General features: G+C 42.7%; 1 protein-coding gene across 3 annotated transcripts in view; it reads right to left on the reverse strand.

Annotated features, from left to right (window-relative positions):
• Nucleotides 1-20,084, reverse strand: part of SLC10A7 (solute carrier family 10 member 7) — a 293,931-nt gene that overhangs the window by 19,778 nt on the left and 254,069 nt on the right. For 2 of the 3 annotated variants that reach the window (XM_065903971.1, XM_065903969.1), the window contains one exon: nucleotides 13,166-13,239. The exons of the other annotated variant lie outside the window; for it this stretch is intronic. In XM_065903971.1, coding sequence (XP_065760043.1) covers nucleotides 13,166-13,239 — 74 coding nt within the window. The remainder of the gene's footprint in view (nucleotides 1-13,165; nucleotides 13,240-20,084) is intronic. 3 annotated transcript variants of the gene reach the window in all.

The following is a 20,084-nucleotide window of genomic DNA, read 5'->3' on the forward strand; positions in this document are numbered from 1 at the left end:
GAAGGGAATGGTAACCCACTCTAGTGTTCTTGCCTGGAGAATCCCACAGACAGAGTAGCCGAGCGGGCTACTGGAGTTGTGGGTCCATGGAGTTGCAGTTGGACACGACTGAGCAACCAACAGGCGGCTCCAGTGTGAGCCAGGCTGAGAAGCCGGGCCTGGTAACAGGGGAGAGCAAGAGGATTCCAGCGGTTTCTGGAGATAGACTGATGGTCGCTGTGTGCTGGCTTTGCCATTTTCTTCACTGTGTAAACTGAAGCGAGTTGCTTGACCTCTCTGAGGCTTGGTTTTCTACCTTGGGCAATGGGATCAATAAGAACTACTGTGCAGGGCTTTTGTGAAAATCCAATGAGATAATAAGGCAATTCGTGTGCCTGATACAGTGCCTGGTATGCAGTAGGTGTCAGACGACTTCATGTCTACTTTCTGATTTAACGGTCACCTCAACCTTACGAAATGCCAGAAAGATAGAGGCTAGCTGGTTTGGACGTCTATATGGCTGGTTGATTTTGAATTACATATCATTTTACTCTCCAAGTAATTTCAAAGCCTCCGTAATCTCTGGAGTGCCTCAGGGCCTAGTGCTCACAGCCCTTTTCTCCTCTGGCTACCCTTTCTGTAGTGATCTCATTCAGCCTGAGGGCTTAGTTTAAGCTGAGCACCCCACCCTGGACCAGAATTCTAGGCTCACAAAGCCGGCTCTCCTTTGGATGTTGAAAAGACATCTCAAACTTAGCATATTCAAGATGGAACTCTTGATCTGCCCCACATCCCTCTTCCATGGGTAAAATCTCTGTCTCATCCAGTATAGTAAATGGCAATTCCACCCTTCTAGACCCCTCGAGGCCAACTCCCTTGGAATCATCTTTAATTCCCTTCTCTTACATACACATCGAATTCGTCAGCAGATCCCAGTGGTTTGGCATTCAAAATACCACCAGATGCTTCTCGCCACTCCTCCACTGTTACCTTTAATCACACCACCCGGAGCCTTGGTCTGGATTAAAGGCTCCTAACTGGCTTTCTCCCTGCTGCACCCTGCCCCCCAGCCCAGTCCAGCCCTTACGTAACACAGCAGCCAAAGTGGGAGCTGCATCGTGTCCCTCAGACCTCTCAAGGACCCCCTCTACCTTCTGTGTAGAAGGCAGTCTTCACGACAGGTCGATGACGTCTCACAAATATCAACCATCCTCCCTGGTCAGCTTTCAGCATCCTCCCCTTCCTCCTCACACTTTCCACTCCCCGAACTCCGGCCTCTTCATCCTCTTCCTCCCACTTGCTGAGCCCCTTTTGGTTCAGGTCCTTGCCCTCGCTGTTCCCTCTGCTTGGAGCCTCCTTCCTCTATACATCGTGGGGCTTGCTCTCGTTTTCCTACAAGTCTTTGACCCAAAGCCCCTTTAAGTCTAACATGTCCCCACCTCCATCTCGCACTCTTATTCTCCTTTTCTTTTTCTCCACACACTTCCCATCATCTGATGCACCATATGTCTGAGTGTTCACTTTTTCAGCTCCGCTAGAAAGGAAGATGGATAAGGGGGAGTACATTTTTGTATTTTGTCCACTACTGTGGACAGAATAGGGCCCAGAATGGTGCCTCGTGCAACCTAGGCATGAAATAAACACTTGGTGAATGAATGCATGCATTGGGCAAATGGTATTTTAAAAGCATCTTTTCACTGGCATTATTTATTCCTGTACATCCCTGCTCTTGCTGTCAGTTGCAGAGGAGTTGGTTTTTATTATTATTGAAAACGCTTGTTCTAGCAGTACTAGAGTACGCAGTGCTAGCGTGAAGAGCAGGGTACTAGTACTGGTACAGAGATCAAACTTGGGAAGCGTCATTGCTCCAAAACCATGAATGTGCTCAGCTTCAGGACAGGTGACTTTCCAAATGAACTGGCTTCCTGGGGCCCAGGAATCTTTTATGTACAATTTTACATTTCCTCCTGCCTCCAGGGTAATCTGTCAAAACCTACAGCATCCCCCCATGGCTTTAACCAATGGGCAGCTGACTTTACTATCTGGCTGGCGTTTTTTGCATGGGCTGCAGATGGGGACAAGGAGGTGGTGGGTGTCACCTCATTCTGTAGCCTTGGAGTCCTTTATTATTTACTGTAAAGAAGCAAGGAGCCGGCTGTCATTAAATCCACGCAAACTGGTTTATAGTGTCTGGTTCAATTAAGGGGGTTTCTGGGAAGAGACACGACCAAATAAATAATGGGAGAGAGGCAATTCTGAAACAATCATTGTTATTCATCAATCTCTGTTTGCAAGTGGAGATGGGGAGAGAGAAACTTCAAGTGAAGGCGCTCTCCTGGGTGTGAAGCTCCACTTCAAACACAGCAAACAACTGTTGTTCTGTGATGCACATTTTAGTTCCGCTAGAGGCAACCTTTCTAAATATTAATAATAATAATAAACAATCCCCTCCGCAGCTGACGGCGGGCGCAGAGATGAACAGGGAGCCCTGGAAGGGGGGCCATGGTCGGTCCTCCTGGATGTGGCAAAGGCCCCCTCAGAAGGGCCGGGCCCCTGAATTCTTGTGGAGGGCTCCCTCTCAGAAGCACAGGTGCACATGGCTTCGGGCATGCAAGTTGATTATTAATGTGTAAAACGAAACTCTTTAGAGCTCCTTCTAACTGTGATTCGGTGGTTTTTCTTTTGAAAGAAATGTGAAATTGTGGAATTAAAAGCTTCTTCCAGGAACAATGGACATGAAGAAGCCAGAGGGATAGAGATTTGGTACCCAGGTGGAGGGGCTGCTGGGCAATACGTGGGGTTTTCTGTCTCCTTGCTGTTGAGCTGTGGTAGCAAGTGTGAGTCGGGCTTGGCTGCGGTGAAGCTGCTTCAAGTAAGCGCTGACCTCTCTTGTTCCTGCTCCATCACTGAGGCCTGCGAACCTGAGCGGGTGAGTGAGCTTCTCTAGAAGCTGAGACGTGATTATGGATGTACATGATATGGTGACTCTCACACTTTTGTGTAAACACTCTACTTTTTAGAATATGGTTGAAAAATCAGACTCCGAGGTCGTCTTCTTAAAAATTCTGAATCCCTCAAATAATGCCCAGTAATCTACATTTTCTTTTTTTTTTTAAGGGAGCAATTTGCTATATTTTTAAGGGCCACCTTTCAGGAAATGCTGATCTGATGGTGTTCCTCTGAATAACTCAAGATTCTAAAGCTACACTTAAGTCTTTCAAAATCAGAGAGAATTATTGGCTGTTAGGACCAGAAGGGTCCAAGAGATCATCCAGCCTAGACTTCTCACACCAGTGACCAAGGGATAAGCCTCGAGCTGAGCTTCACAGCACAGGTCCTTCCTGGAGCTCTCACTGCAGCTTGGCACAGGGGCTGAGTCCGACCTGGCTTGACATCTGGCTCTGCCACTTGGGGTCCCATGACCTGTGCAAGCATTTTGTCCCCCCTGGGAGCTCACTTCCCTTGCGGCGGTGACTGTATAGGAGTGATGTGAGCTGGGGCGTGGAAAGGGATTTGGGGATATCCTGCACTAGGGTGGTTAGGCGTAAGTTCCAGATTCTTCCAGCAGGTAGTAGATAGTGGCTAAAGAAATTTGGAAGGTAGGTGAAAAATTTCTCCACCCCCATAGCCTTGCCAGCAGCTCTGAATGAAAGTAAGCTCCCCAGATATAGGTATTTTTAACTTAGCACACATTAGCAGTAAATGTGTTCCCTGAGGCCCCAGCTCTGACCTCTCCAGGGTTCTCACTAGCCTCTGGCATGAGAGGGCTCTCAACGCAGGGTTCAGTAACCCCAGTGGCCTCAGGGGACCACAGGGCCACTGTGTGTGCTCAGTCACGTCTGACTCCTGTGACCCCTCGAACTGTACCCCACCAGACTGCCCTGTCCATGGGATTTCCCAGGCAAGGATATTGGAGTGGGTTGCCATTTCCTATTCCAGGGGATCTTCCCAACCTAGGGATCAAACCTGCATCTACTGTGGCTCCTGCATTAGGTGGCAGATTCTTTACCACTGAGCCACCTGGGAAGCCTTCAGGGCCCCCAGACAGAGGCTGAACACAAAACCCTGTGGGGATCAGGCCCCCAGAGCAGCCCCAGGGGTTTCACATTCAGGACACGGGGTTTCCTAGAGTCTTTGAGCAAGTGGGAAGTGTGCAACTCTAAAATTTTAAGACAGTCTACATATGAGTGAAGGTCCATTTCTTACACTTATTGTACAAAGCAAAAAGGCAGTAATTTCCTCAGTAGAAACCTACTTCTGAATTCATTATGCTAATTAGTAAAGTCTCTGATAAATACAGGATAATAAACGCATTTGCTGTAGCTTCCTCTGGAATACATTTTTCTTTTCTTTTCTTTTTAATTTTGGCTGCACTGGCTCTTCGTTGAGGCTCACAGGCTTAGTTACCCCGCAGCGTGTGGGATCTTAGTTCCCTGATCAGGGACTGATACCCCATCTCCTGCAGTGGAAGTCAGATTCTTAACCACTGAGCCACCAGAGAAGCTCCTGGCATACTTTCTTTCTGATAAAATAGTAGCTGAATATCCCAGTGAGAATTTTGCATGAGAACAGTGGGCTCTCCTAGGCACTGAAGTCTACAGGAACCATTGGCATAAAATATTTTCAAGTAAATTACTTCTTGTAACAAGCACTTAGCCTATTAAGTACCTAATTAATCTTCTTTGTTATTATTATTACTAATCAAAAACATGTTGAATAGAGAAACGATTTAAAAAACATATTAACAAAAGAGATCGGGATGGGGAATACGTGTAACTCTATGGCTGATTCGTGTTAATGTATGACAAAACCCACTGAAATGTTGTGAAGTAATTGGCCTCCAACTAATAAAATAAAATAAAATAAAATAAAATAAAATTAAAAAAAAAGAAACTCTGTTATGTAAACTGAATTGACAAAACCTAAATGGAGGTGATCTTACTGCAAATCAAGAAACATTCCAAGTCTTCATTCAGCTCTGGTTCCCATGTGGTATCAGAAATTTGGGTTAAGGTTCAGTGAAAAAGGCATAGCAATAGCCAAAGCTGACATGGTAAGTATTTGAGAAAAGGTATAAAATTTTATCAAGCAAGATGTAAAGTGGTAGTTTTCAGACCTTGCATTATGATCTGTTAATGAGTTACAGAATCAGTGTAATGGGTTTTAGTCCAGCACTTGGCTGGAATATGGAATATTTCACAGAAAGTGAGAGTGAATGTTGTTTGGTAAAACTTTTTACATACATGCAAATGTTTCCTGGATCACACGTAAAATTTATTTCTAACTGCAGGCTGTGGTTTCAAATGTCTGGCAGTCCCTGGCACAGGAAACATGGAGAAGGAGCAGAAATGTAGAGGGGCATGAGGGCTTTGGTTCTAGTGAACCCTGAACATGATGAACATCTGCCGTACCATTAAGAAGAATGGTACTTGAGCATCAGGTTAGGGAACCTCAGAGAGGTTTAAATGTCTCCAATTGGATATTTATGCTGAACCTGGGGACTTTCTAAATTTTTATTACAGTCCGGATATACCAGTGATTAAGTTTAGACACCAAATTCAGAATCAAAAATTTAAAGTAAAGTAATCTTCAAACCTCTGAACATAAGTGTATCACTTTGTTCGAGAATCTGCATTTTTCTCTTTGTTTATGTGAATCAGAAAACAGTACAGAAGGACAGATATTCCCCCTAAATTGTCTTCAGCATGGTGGTAAAACCTACTGGGCCTTTAATTGTAGTGGCATCTATAAGAATATGGCAGATGCTAGAAGAATGCATAAAGAAGATGTGATGCTGCTGCTGCTGCTAAGTCGCTTCAGTTGTTCCGACTCTGTGCAACCCCACAGATGGCAGCCCACCAGGCTCCCCCGTCCCTGGGATTCTCCAGGCAAGAACACTGGAGTGGGTTGCCATGTCCTTCTCCAATGCATGAAAGTGAAAAGTGAAAGTGGAGTCACTCAGTCATGGCCAACTCTTAGTGACCCCAAAGACTGTAGCCCACCAGGCTCCTCCGTCCATGGGATTCTCCAGGCAAGAGTGCTGGAGTGGGGTGCCATTGCCTTCTCTGAAGATATGATATATATATCTATATACATGTACATATACACACACATGCACAACAGAATATTACTCAGCCATAAAAAAGAATGAAATAATGCCATTTGCAGCAACATGGATAGAATTGCAGATTACCATGTTAAGTGAAGAAGTCAGATAAAGACAAATACCATATGATAGATATCACCATATGTGAAATCTAAAATACGATACAAATGAACTTATTTACAAAACAGAAACAGATTTCCAGACGCAGAAAACAATCTCATGGTTACCAAAGGAGAAATAGGGGGAGGGATAAATTAGAAGTGTGAATTCCATGGATAGAGGAGTCTGGTGGGCTGCAGTGCATGGGGTCGCAAAGAGTCTGACAGGCCTGAGTGACTAACACAACAATAATGGGATGAACAGATAAACACTACTGTAGAGGCTTCCAGGTGGCGCTAGTGGTAAAGAACCTGCCTGCCAATGCAGGAGACTTAAGGGACAGGGGTTTGATCCCTGGGTCAGGAAGATCCCCTGGAGATGGGCAAGGCAACCCACTCCAGTATTCTTGCTGGGGAAATCCCATGGACAGAGGAGCCTGATGGGCTCCAGTCCCTAGGTTCACAAAAAGTTGGACATGACTGTAGCAACTTAGCACATGCACACATCCTAAAACAGATAAATGACAAGGACTTACTATATAGCAAGGGGGATTATACTCAACAACTTATGAAAATGTATAATGGAAAAGAGTCTGAAAAAGAATATATATATACACAAACACACATATATTTATAAATGAATTAGTTCGTTGTACATTGGAAACTAACACAACATTGTAAATCAACTACACTTCATTAAAAAGAAAAAATCTGTCAGATGGTAGGGGTCTTCAGACTGACTTTCCTTACAGAACTGCAGCTCTAAGAGCAAACCACAGGACAAAAGATACATTTACAGTTATGCCTCAAAGACAAGCTTCTGTTTTCTGGACTTTGATTTCTACTGTAATAGCTTATTGTCAAACAGCACTGTAGCTCTTAGTTTGTAAGAACAGAGGGCAGTGATACCCCATGAAAGGTAAGGGGTGGTTCATCAAGAAACACTTGAAATAGAATATAACTTTTTGTTAATAAAGAAAATATAAGGATTGTGTGCCAGTGTGTGATGGGGCCACAAGGAATATTTGCACATGGCTGCAATTATGTATACTGAATATTTTTAAACTGTCTTATAACTTAGCAATGCAATCAGAAGTCATTTTTAAACAATTAATTAAATGATTCAAACTCACACTGACAGTGTATACTTACAGTACTCAGAACCAATTTGGCATTTATGGGTCTTTGAAAAATTTTTGTATCCTATTGTCCAATGCAGTTCTGGAAGTTAGGAGACCTGGAATCTAGTGTCTGTTAATTATGTGACCTGGGATACATTTTTAGATTTTTTCCTATGTTTTCACTTCTTATGAAAAATAGTAATTATTGATTTGCTAACACTTAAGGTTGTTTAAGTAACATGACTTATTGGTTAAAGGCTTTAAAAAAGTGCTTCCCAACTGTAGGGTAGCTTCATCAAGATAATAGTCTTTATGTGCCGAATAGAATCGCAGAGAGGCTTTATGGGAAAAGAAAAGCAAATGCAAATTTTTGAATTTCAGTTCCATTTCCTCTGGAGAAAACAACCCAGATGTTATTAAATGATCTTTTTAGCCCAAGTTACAAGGTAATCCTTTAGCACTACTGAAAAGCTTTCAAAGAAAATTGAAAACAAGATCCTTCTCAGATTTTGTTTTTCCTATGAAACCCTGAAGTGGCTCAGTGGTAAAGAATCCGACTGCCAACGCAGGAGATGCAAGAGATTCAGATTCGATTTCTGGGTCGGGAAGATCCACTGGAAAAGGGAATGGCTATCCACTGTAGAATTCTTCCCTGTAGAATCCCATGGACAGAGGACCATAGAAGGCTACAGTCCGTGGGGTACAGAGTTGGAAATGACTGAGCACACCACCACCACCACTGTGAAACTCTTTGGAGAGTATAAAGATATTTTTTAGCCTCTTTAGGAAGATGTAACAGCCATATTTCCTTTCTTATAATAACACTATTTACATAGACATTTCTTTAAAAAACTCTCTTCCTTTTTACATATAGCAGGGAAACTGTTACAGAATGGTGGTATTATCTGAGCACCTGACTCATAGGAACTTAAAACTAGAAGGAATCTCAAGGATCATCTTACCCATCTTCTCATTTTACAGATTTGGAAATTGAGGCTGACAGCAGTTGAGTGATTTGTTCCAGCCCTGTGGCTCAGTTGGTAAAGAATCCGCCTGCCATGCGGGAGACCTGGGTTTGATCCCTGGGTTGGGAAGATCCCCTGGAGAAGGGAAAGACTGCCAACTCCAGTATTCCGGCCTGGAGAATGCCAAAGACTGTATGGTCTATGGGGTCGCAAAGAGTCAGACATGACCGAGAGACTTTCACTCATTCACTCACACTTGATGAGAGAACTGGAATCCAGACCAGAATCAGGTTTGTATTCCTTCCACTCTCTCCGGAATCCTATGTCTCCCAAAAAGCCGTATTCTTTCTGCTTTAATGCATAGTTTCTTCTCACAGCCCAGCTGTGTGACTGTGACTCATAATGAAGTTCAATATGAGGGACAGCTGCCTTGATTGGTCTTTGTACACAAATGTCTAGAAATGGTAAGACCCACAGTGGACTTTTAATACACACTGATCACGACACTCTATTTAAATTTTAAACAGCATTCCTTCAACTCAGAAAAGCTTTTGGAAATAGCAAACGACTTGGAGTCTCACAATTGACTGCCATTTGTCAGTTGACACACTCTAGGAGTATATGCTTTCATTTTGCTATTTGAAAACATGAAAAACTAACATAAACATACACTTAAGGATCTCAAACATCCTTAAACATTCTCTTTCTAGGAACAGTCAGAACTTTCTACATACATTAGAACTCTAGATAAGCAAAGTGATTAGAATTCTCAAAAGAAAAAGATCAATGAGGTAAAAGTAAAATACTAATTTCACAGGATCCCTCAGATTGAATTTGTTTACTGATGAGCTCTATTGACTGATGGGGAACTGAACCATTGGTAACTAGGGTGTGAGCTGTTTCCCCAACTCTGCTATGTAAAATACCTTCTCATTATTACACAAATACCATCATCAGGCTAGAAAATAATTTGGGAGAGTTCATGGCTTTTGGAACAACCCACAGCAAGTGACGCTGTCTTGACAAAATATAATTACCTCCAACCCTGAGTTGCAACTACAGGAGAGCAGTAAACAAGCCCCTAGTATTGTTTTAGATGAAGCACATTGAAAGCTCTGCACTTCCTCCAGGCCTCCTCTTTCTTCCTGAACGAACTCCAGGGAATGGCATCATGTCAGGCTTTCCAGATGGATTATGTGGAGCCATAGCTCAATGTCATTTTCAATAGGAAGCCTCATAATTAAAGGTCAAATAGTCACTTCATCTGCAATCAATCAATAGAAAAAGTACTAATACGAAGAACTAATCAATCAATGGCAAATGCACTAATAAAAGCAATGAATCAAATTCAGCATGTGTGTAGATGCAAGTACATCGAAGAGATGGAGACAGGGCAAAAGCAAGAACAATAAAATAAACTGCAAGCATATGTACAAGAGAATACTCAGAAGGCTGCTCAAAACCAGAGTTTTCATCTTTGGTTCATTAGTTACCGGGTACCACTTGGCCTGCAATAATTTATTCTTAAATCCAAATACTGGATATACTAATAAACAATGTTATTTCATTAAGCTTTCTTAATGTATTCTATTTGAGACGTTATGTGTATGTGTGTGTATGCACATGTGTGTGTATAAAATCACTAAAAGAAATATTTTGACAGTTATCACAAAAGGGACAAATGTATTTCCTACACACCAAATAGAATCTGTTGTCTTTCATCTTGGAGAGAAATAAGAGAAAGTATCACTCTGAGTGATAGATCCTAGCTGAAATTTGCCCCCTGCTTTCTGAAACATGAATTCTTCACACTTACTGTGATGCTCTATCATTGCCATGCAGATGAGGAGTCCCATTAGGATAATTATCAGCTGTAGCTTGGGGGACTGCTCTGCATCTCCTCTGTACCAGAGACGTCAGGTCACCAGTAGAGGGAAACATGCCTTGAACCTTGTGAAAATGATACACTAAATTTATAGGGCTCAACAAGGCCATCCAAGCAAGAGGACCCAAACATCCCTTGCTATGTGCAGAAATAAGGGCGCTCCAAGGGTTATCTGCGCCTTCTCAGTGAGATAAGAAAGGAGCAAAGAGGTCATTTTTATAAATGCTACCTGGGAGACTGCAGGCAGAAAGCCAGGTGTGATCAAGGCGTAATAGAATATCCTGCTGCTGTTAAGTCGCTTCCCGACTCTGTGCGACCCCACAGATGGCAGCCCACCAGGCTCCTCTGTCCGTGGGATTCTCCAAGCAAGAATATTGGAGTGGGTTGCCATTTCCTTCTCCAATGCATGCATGCATGCTAAGGTGCTTCAGCCGTGTCTGACTCGGCAAGTAAAATTCCCTAATCCAGGAGCTATGGAAACTAAGGCCTGGGGATGTTTCAGTGGAAGAGTCAGGATGAGTATTTAGGACTTGGAATTCCAAGAGAGAGTAGGTCTACCGTGTTATGGAAATAACTAAGGATTTACATCACCATGGTTACTTAGTTATACTAGAATATTATTGCAGGATCCAAGTATCTATTTCATGAGAGAATATTGCAAAAACAAAGTGCAAAAGCAGAAGTCCAAGTTAACCCCAAAGTTTTCAGTAAAATAGCTACTTTTGATTGGTGTTCATCTAATTTTTCAGATGACTGAAAATCAGAAAGCATCAAGAACAGAACGCTATGGCTCAGAGATTTAAAAAAAATGAAAAGAAGAAAAAAAACCAGCACGAGTATTTTGCTTACAGAAAAGAATACAGATCAGGTTGCAGTGTGCTTCTCAGGTACAGCTTTACTCATCATGGCCAGCTCCAGCACAGGAGAAAATTATGGAGAAAAAATAAACATGAACTTTCCTGGTGGTCCAGTGGTTAGGAATCTGCCTGCCAATGTAGGGGAAGTGGGTTCGATCCACGGCCTGGGAACTAAGATCCCACATGCTGTGGGGCAACTAAGCCTGTGCATGGTAACTCTCGAGCAAACGTTCTAGAGCCTGCGAGCTGCAACTACCGAAGCCCACAGGCCCTAGAACCCACGCTCCACAGCAAGGGAAGCCAGCTCAGTGAGAAGCCCACACGCAGCACCTAGAGAGGAGCCCCCACTAGCTGTGACTACAGAAAACCCACACGCAGCGACGAAGACCCAGCACAGCCAAACACAAATACAAATACATTTTAAAAGACCACAATCCATTTGGGTTTTCCTGACAAAAGCAAATCCTAAGGGCGCGGCGGGTTTCAGAGGCCAGGGCAGAGATGCGGAAGCATATTGGACGCAGCCAGGGCTCAGTACCTGCGCTAACGACACAGGCTCCGTTGACCCCTGGCTCGTGACTGCTGAGGGGTCTGGAGGCACCCAAGCTCTGGCCCGCCTGCCTCTACAGAAGCCCCTGCCTGTTCTCCAGGAGACCGGGAGCCCCGGCGTCACGTCATAACAATGACATGCGGGGAGAAGTGCAGGTTGATTCCTTCTGAGGTCAACAATGAAACCACATCTATTACATGAACATCAGCAAGACCCAGGGCGGAGGACTGGAACCCTGGAAACAGTAACGCGTTCAGAACCAACACAGTGAACAAGAGCTAATCACAGCCGCTGCTTCCAGGCAGCACGCCAAGCTCTCTCCGTGGGCAGTCTGGCTCCATCCACAGCAACCTACACACAGCACCATCACCCAACACGTTTTCTCACGGACTGACTTGTACACAGGCAAGTCCAGGGTTGGATACTTAACACGTTTTATCTTCAGTCTTTACAGCACCCTTACAATGTAAGAAAAAGCCTTACAAAGTGAGAAAGCTAAGGTTCAGGGAGCTTAAGTGATTTGCCCAGGTTCACAAAATCTGGAACCAGAAAGTAGCTTCCAAAGCTCTCTCAGCTTCCTTTTGGTGATGATTCTAAGGAAAACCTAATAGACATGTTGCAGTGAAGGGACAGTACACATATAATTTATTCAAATAATCTGAAGTCCTAGATAGCAATTACATAAGAGTATGTCCAGTTTCTAAATCATTTCCCATCTTTGCAAGACTGAAAATAATTCTATCAGACAGAAATGTCTGGGGCTAGTAAAACCATTATGAAATACCTTTGTTTTCTAGTTTACAGACTGAACTTTAACATAAGCAGTCTTAGAGAAATGTTAAGTCGGTTATACGCCAAAATGTAAAGGAATTTTTAATACGAGTTTAGCCGCAATGTGCCTTCTACCCCACGGAGTTTGTGAATGATGTTTCCATACAATTTCTCGTTACTTAATGATCTTTAATGACTAAAAGCATGGATTCCAGATAACTGGATAGGTTATTGGGATAATGCCTTTAAACTGGGTAAAGGTAAGGAGAGAATAGCACTTTTCTTGATCTGTTTTTGTCCATTAAATACATACTTATTTCACTTTAGGTATTAATGAGACTGAGTTCACAATAACTAAATATATTGTTGTTTCTTTATAGAAATAACATTCTGAAATAAACTTCAGCCTAATGTCAATTATTTTCACCCTGCTCCGAGCTTCCAGAAACTATGTTAACATCTTCTAGGGGTCACTCTAGGGCCTTCCAAAGCCAAGTTTGTGCTCACAGCTACCCCACAACTACCCCACTCCCCAACTTTTAACATGAACATTTGACCCTGAAAACCTTCTATGAGAATGGAAAACATGATTACAAGTAGAGCTAAACCCTACACTATTAAACCCTACACTATTAAAACTATTAATAATAGTTTAATTCATGATGGTATTTCAAAGTCATGATTGATCCCCACTTTGCTACCATTCTTTAGGTAAAAAAGTAGACAATACCCACATTCCATTTAGTTTGAAAAGTTGTTTGAATTTCAAAATCATAAGATGCAATTATCTGAAGGTAATATTAAGCTAGTGTTTTGGTCTGTGGATTACTTACCCAATGTGAGGGATTTGTGTGTAGAACAGAACATGACAGCTACAGTGTCTGCTGGTGTGAAACCCGAATTATTCCTGAGGGGGTGGAAAAAAAAAGCTTTACAAATATTGCTATAAAAAAGCCTATTTAACACATCCTCAATCAAATGTAGTACCTATCTTCATGCAAACATCCTTTTGATCAATCCTGGAGACAGAAGTAATTCTATAACGAAATGCACAGAAATGTCCAAATTTCTTTTTAGAGAGTAATTTCTAGTTTATGCATGAAAAAGAGACAGTCCTAAAAATATGGTGCAGGTGGGGGAGGTCTCCTAAGATCATATGCATCATGGATCTGTGGCACAGGACTTCATAAAAGTCCTGCAGCAGGAAACTCCATTAGAGCACCCACCATGCTGCCACTTGATTTTAATGCAGGAGCTTGAAAGAGTTAATGTGTCTCCAAAAAGGCTTCCCTCAAGGAGCAACACATCCTTTAGGCAGCAAGTGCACACCTTTGAGAACTACAGGGTGTGAACAAGGATTTAACATCATATGTTTCAGTAAAAATAACAAATGACCAATTTTTAGCAATTACCATGTACCAAGTATTCCTTTAAAGCCTTTACATGTAAGACAAAAATCCTATCAGGTAGCCAATATGATATCCCTATTGACAGATGAGAAAACTGAGGCACACAGAAATTATGTAACCGACCCAGGAGACCTCAGAGCTAGGGAGTGAGTGACAGAGTCAGGATTTAAACCAAGTCCAGCTCCTGTGTCTATGCTTAACTGCTAAATAATAGTTAAAAGGCTTCCCTGGTGGCTCAGTTGGTAGAGAATTTGGCTGCAATATAGGAGACCTGGGTTTGATCTCTGGGCCGGGAAGATCCCCTGAAGAAGGGAATGGTAAACCTCCTCCAGTATTCTTGCCTGAAGAATTCCATGGACAGAGCAGCCTGGCGAGCTATAGTCCATGGGGTCACAAAGAGTCGGACATGACGGACTGACTTTCAGGCAAGAATACTGGAGTGGGTTGCCATTTCCTTCTCCAGGGGATCTTCCTGACCTCGGGATTGAACCTGCATCTCCTCCATTGGCAGGTGAATTCTTTACCACTGAGCCACCTGGGAAGCCCTTGACTTTCACTTCACTTCACTATGCTAAAGAGAAAAAGATCTTGCTTAGTCAAAATCCCATTAAATGTTAGAGCTAAAATTTTTGTCATGTAATCTTTTTTTCTTTTGAACTTTTTATTTTGTCTTGGAGTGTAACCAATTAACAATGTTGTGATAGTGTCAGCTGAACAGTGAAGGGACTCAGTCACACATATGCATGTATCCATTCTCCCTCTAACAGATCATCAAAACTTCACAATCATTTGTGCCTGTGTTGGGAGTGGGATATTCAAACACTAGAATTCAATAAAGAAATAATATTGAACTTTAAAAATCCATTAAATGTTATGGGGATCAGTACTAGTGAATATCATATTGAAATTTCCTATTTTAGATCACAAAGATTTAGAGAACCAAGGACCAAAAAGGTTAGAAATGCAATTATTACTATTGCACTTTTGACATGTTAGAAACTATTCCTTCCTTCAGAATCAGTGTTTGAAGACATAGTGAGTCTCTGTGAGCCTATTCATTCCCCACCCTGAGCTCAGACAAAAGAGTGAGCAAAGGGAACAATGTTTTAAAGCCTGACTGCATACATACAGTTGCAGATACAGCAATCTATCCAATTGTCAAGGATCTCTAAAGAAAGTGACTCCACCATTTCCCCGGGTAACCTTATCCTTTTTAAAAATTCTGTTTATTTATTTACTTTTGGCTCTGCTGGGTCTTCGTTGCTGTGCAGGCTTTCTCTAGTTATGGCAGAAACCTGGGGCTACCCTCTGGTTGAGGTGCACAGACGTCTCACTGTGCTGGCTTCTCCTGCTGCGGAGCATGGGTTCTAGGCGTTTGGGCTTCAGTAGTTGCAGCACGTGGGTTCAGTAGTTGTGGCTCTCTGGCTCTAGGGCACCAGGCTCATTAGTTGTGGCACGTGAGCTTAACTGCTCTGAGGAATGCGGGATCTTCCTGCATGTCTCCTGCATTGGCAGGCAGATTCTTTACCAGTGAGACACCAGGGAAGCCCCAGACTTAGCCTTATATATAACTGTCACTGGGAGAAAAAACTGCCCTCAATAGATCCCTCATCCTGTTTCTTTGTTATACACCCACTGGAGGGGATAGGGACCCTCTCTTCTACCACCTCCTCCTCTCTGCATAATGGTACCTACGTACAGTGGAATATTAGTCATAAAAAGGAATGAAACTGGGTCGTTTGTAGAGATGTAGATGGACCTGGAGATTGTCATACAGAGGGAAGTAAGTCAGAGGAACAAATATTGTACATGAATGCATATGTGTGGAATCTAGAAGAACAGTACAGATGAAGCTACTTCCGGGGCTGGAACAGAGATGCAGACAGTGAGCACGGATGTGTGGACACAGGGCTGAGGAGGGCGGGCCGAACCGGGGAACAGGACTGACATATAAACACCACCACGTATAAAGCAGACAGCTCGTGGGAGGCTGCCGCGTGGCACAGGGGCTCAGCTTGGTGCTCTGGGACAACTTGGAGGGGTTGGACGGGAGGGCATGGAGGGAGGCTCAAGACAGAGCAGATACATGTGTACTTCTGGCTCATTCATGCTGCTGCTGCTGCTAAGTCGCTTTGGTCGTGTCTGACTCTGTGCGACCACATAGACGGCAGCCCACCAGGCTCCTCTGTCCCTGGCATTCTCCAGGTAAGAACCCTGGAGTGGGTTGCTATTTCCTTCTCTAATGCATAAAAGTGAAAAGTGAGAATGAAGTCACTCAGTCGTGTCCAACTCTTCGCGACCCTATGGACTGCAGCCCACCAGGCTCCTCCGTCCATGGGATTTTCCAGGCAAGGGTACTGGAGTGGGGTTCTATTGCCTTCTCTTGATTCATGCTGAAGAACAGCAAAAACGAACACAACACCCTAAAGCAATTATACACCAATGGGGAAAAAAAGAATCTCTAAATTGCCGTTTAGTCTTCTCTCCTTTGAAAAGGAGTGTAAGCTCATGTTTCCTAACCAGTCTTACTTGCAACATTTTTGTTTTGTTAATAACATCTTTCCGAAGTGAATTTTTCGTGTCTCTCAGGTGAGAGAAAAGGAAGGAAGGAGAAAGAGAAAGAGAGAGGGAGAGTGAGAGGCAGAGGGTTTGGGTTTAAGTTTACTGAATTCCTAGTCGTGAGAGGGGCTGTGCTTTCAAGAAATCTGAAGAGAAGAAAAGAGTCATGGAGACGAGCATGATTGTATAGAAATAATGCATGAAACCATGTCCTCAAAGGAGCCTGAGAGGAGGAGTCTGAGATTAGCCTGAGAGGAGAGCGTCCTATGGTCTGAGAGTCTGGGAGCCGGAAGGAGACAAGGTTGGTGAAAAACCCAGAAATTTTTCCAGTAGACAAGAAGAAAGTGTAGGTAATTCATGTCAGGGATTTTACTCTCTTTGTAAAGTCTAAGGTGCTTCATTCATCCTCAGAGAGGTAACCCTATGACCTGACCTGAGAAATAAGGAAAACTTGAGATAAGCAGATTGAGAAACATGACCTACAGTCAATTCACAATGAATGAAAAACATCTCCAGAAACGAATGCCCAGCTGTGATGCCGGAACGCGTGTGCAGGACCTGCTGGCCTGGCCTGGGGCTGTCCCCCAGCCACGCTCCAGTGATGGGAACACTATGAAGACCTTCGAGGCATTTGGTTGACCTCGTCTGTTACCATTCTCACTGAATTTGGATTTATGTGATTTGGTTTCCTTCCGAGAGAGTCCGGCAATACGGTTCTTTGGTGAATGCTCTTCTGCTTGATTTTTGTTCTTTTCCAGATTATAGTATATTTCTGATGTGTCTAAATCTCTCTGGCCAAGAAAGCTCTGACTTATTTCTGGCATTGGCTGTGCTGTCTGCCAGGCTGGAGCAGGGTTTCCAATGTGGCTAAGGAGCATGTCTGTAGATATGCTTACTTGTCCTCTGCCTTTAGGTAAGGAGACCCAAAGTAAGCCAACACAAGGAGGTATCTGGCCCTGATGTGGGTTGAACACCGCCCTAGGCTTCTACAGACACAAAGCCCTTCAGTGGGGAGGGAGAGTCAGGATATAAAAATGGAATGTTTGAGGTTAAAAACAATATTCTACCTAAATAGAGCTGACACACTCTATCTCTGATTATAATCAACCCTGAATATTCATTGGAAGGACTGGGATGCTAAAGTTGAAGCTCTTGTACTTTAGCCCCCCGATGTGAAGAGTTGACTCATTGGAAAAGACCCTGATGCTGGGAAAGATGGAAGGCAAAAAGAGAAGAGGGAGGCAGAGGATGAGATGGTTAGATGGCATCACCGACGCAATGGACATGAACTTGAGCAAACTCCAGGAGATAGTGGAGGACAGAGAGGCCTGGTGTGCTGCAGTTTGTGGTGTCGCAAAGAGTTGGACATGACTTAGTGACGGAACAACAACAACATATCCTTTCTCGACAGTAACAGATTGTTCTATATCACGGATCTTGGAGAAGCCAGTAGAGCACGTACTCACTTAATGGTCCATCTGAGATGGGGGGTGGGGAGGGGGAGGATGGTGAGTAACCACAGCAGCAAACTTAAAAAAAAATTTATCATACATGTATTTAATTGAACTACAGTTGATTTGCAGTAAATATTTATTAAGCACTTTTCTAAGCATTTTGCATCCAGTATTTCTTTCTTCACAGAACAGCCTTATACAATAACAGTATTTTTGTCTTTGCTTTTTCCAAAAAGGGATCTTAAAGCAGAGTTAGTTGCATCAAGTCACACAGCTCAAGAGGCTGTCCCAAACTGTGAAGACAAGTTTGCCTTCTGAGAAGAATATTATAAAAAACCAAAACCACCACACAAATTTAGTGGATGACAGCAGCTAAGTAACCCTCCTTCACCCCATGCTTTGCGGCTAAATGGCAGAAAGTCAAGACAACATAAAAAAAACGAAGTGTCCTGTACATTATACTAAGTAGTAATGACTGTAATTATTTTCAATGATTATCATCTCTATTGTGCCTGCTCACATTCTTGAAAGGAATTGCATTACTATTTATTTTCCAATTCTACCTTATCTCTTTTTAATATTGATTTTCTTTTTATCTCGTTCTTATAAGTCTTTTGATTACTTTGGCTTCCCTCGAGGTGTTTATTTCCTTTGCGTCCCAACTGGTCTTTTTATTCTCTCACAAAGCTTTCAATCGGTGTTTTCCACATAATGTTTATTTTGCCTGCCTTTGCAGTACCCACAGAGGAAAACATGTCAGAAGGTTTTACCAGCAGAATTACAGAATGTGGAGCAGAAAAGGTCCTCTGAGATAGTCTCGTCTAAGCCCACTGTTTTTACAGGGGAAAGTTCCACGTGAAAACTTTGCTTTGTTAACCTCGGTACCCGTGTTTTGCCTTCACCGCTTTTAGGAGACCTCGTCTGCCCCCAGCTCTGTGGCACTAAACAAGTTAAGCAGGGCCCTGGCCGAGTTGCCCCAGCTCTGAGCAGTAAGCAGACTTCCCGTTACTAACAAGGCTCGTCTTCCCTTCCCCCCTGCCTGCCTCTCCCCTCTCCTACTCTTCAGGTTACCCCTCTTCCCTGCCTGGGCTATGGCCTGAGGCTGCATGAGACATCTCACAGAAAACATTCTGATAAGGACCAAAGTACCCAGTACAAATACTTAAATATTTGTCTTCTCCCTTTTCCTTCCTTTCTGGTTTCTTCTGTCACTCTAGAAACATTCTCTGTTTCTACTACCCTAGTTGTCAACCTACCAAACTGTCTTATTTTGAAAAGGCTCCCCATTACTGCTTTCTTTTTCTAAGCTTTTTCAACATTTTTCTCCTAACTTTGAAGCTTCCGAAAATCACAGAAAGCTTAGGTCACTATGGTCAAAGGACTCTTGGTTTGATGAATGAACTCCCCATTCCTAGCAACTGTGACAGAGAAGTGTCAAAAAGAATGTATTACAAAACCAGAAATGCGAATTCTCTCTTCCATAATTAGTTTTTGAAATAATATAAACTACTGTGATATAACAAATATTTTACAGTAGCTAACATTTCCAGAGCACTTACTGTATGCTAGGTATTATGCTGAGGGCTTTATGTACATATCATTTAATTCTCCAAATGACCCTATGATATAGGTATTACTACTGTTTTCATTTTATAAATGAGGACACTGATGAAAGTTATAAAGTTATTAAACAGAATGAAAACTCAAGTTCCTCTGACTTCAGAGTTGGAATTTTCAACCCTGATGCTATTCTCTGAACCGATAATTGAGGATATAGAATGTACTCTCAAATGTACTTTAAATACTCAGAGTACTAATAGAAGAGGCTCCCATGCCAGACACTACAGAGGTAATAGGTCAGGTTTCTAAACCTAAGAAATATTAACCAGGTAAGCAGAGCGTTGAAGGGAAGTTGAATTTTCTTGGCTGGGTCTCTCCTGGTTTATGCTAGACTTCCACCATCAGAGGTCAGTGGCATACTGTACAAAAAAAGACAGATTGATTTCTCTGATGAGATTTCTGTCTCTGGTTATTTGGATTGCTTTTAATTTTACTGGACTAGTAAGTTAAAGGAAAAACCTGCTATAGGCCAATTTTATTAATTTTAAGAAGGAAGGAACAAGAAGTAGGAAAAGAACTCAACAAAGTATAAACCAATGGGTTCTTGTTCTAACTCTTGGTTTGTTGACTAATTGTGTGTGTGTGTATGTGTGTGTGTGAACTTGAAGAGTCCAGTCACATAATCACTACAAAATTCCCCAGTCAAAACAAGTATTAGGAATTTTAAAAGTAACTGAAGTAGTGTGGTGGAAACAGCAAGGGTAAATGCT

Source organism: Muntiacus reevesi, chromosome 13 (assembly GCF_963930625.1).
Source record: "Muntiacus reevesi chromosome 13, mMunRee1.1, whole genome shotgun sequence".
Lineage (NCBI taxonomy): Eukaryota > Metazoa > Chordata > Mammalia > Artiodactyla > Cervidae > Muntiacus > Muntiacus reevesi.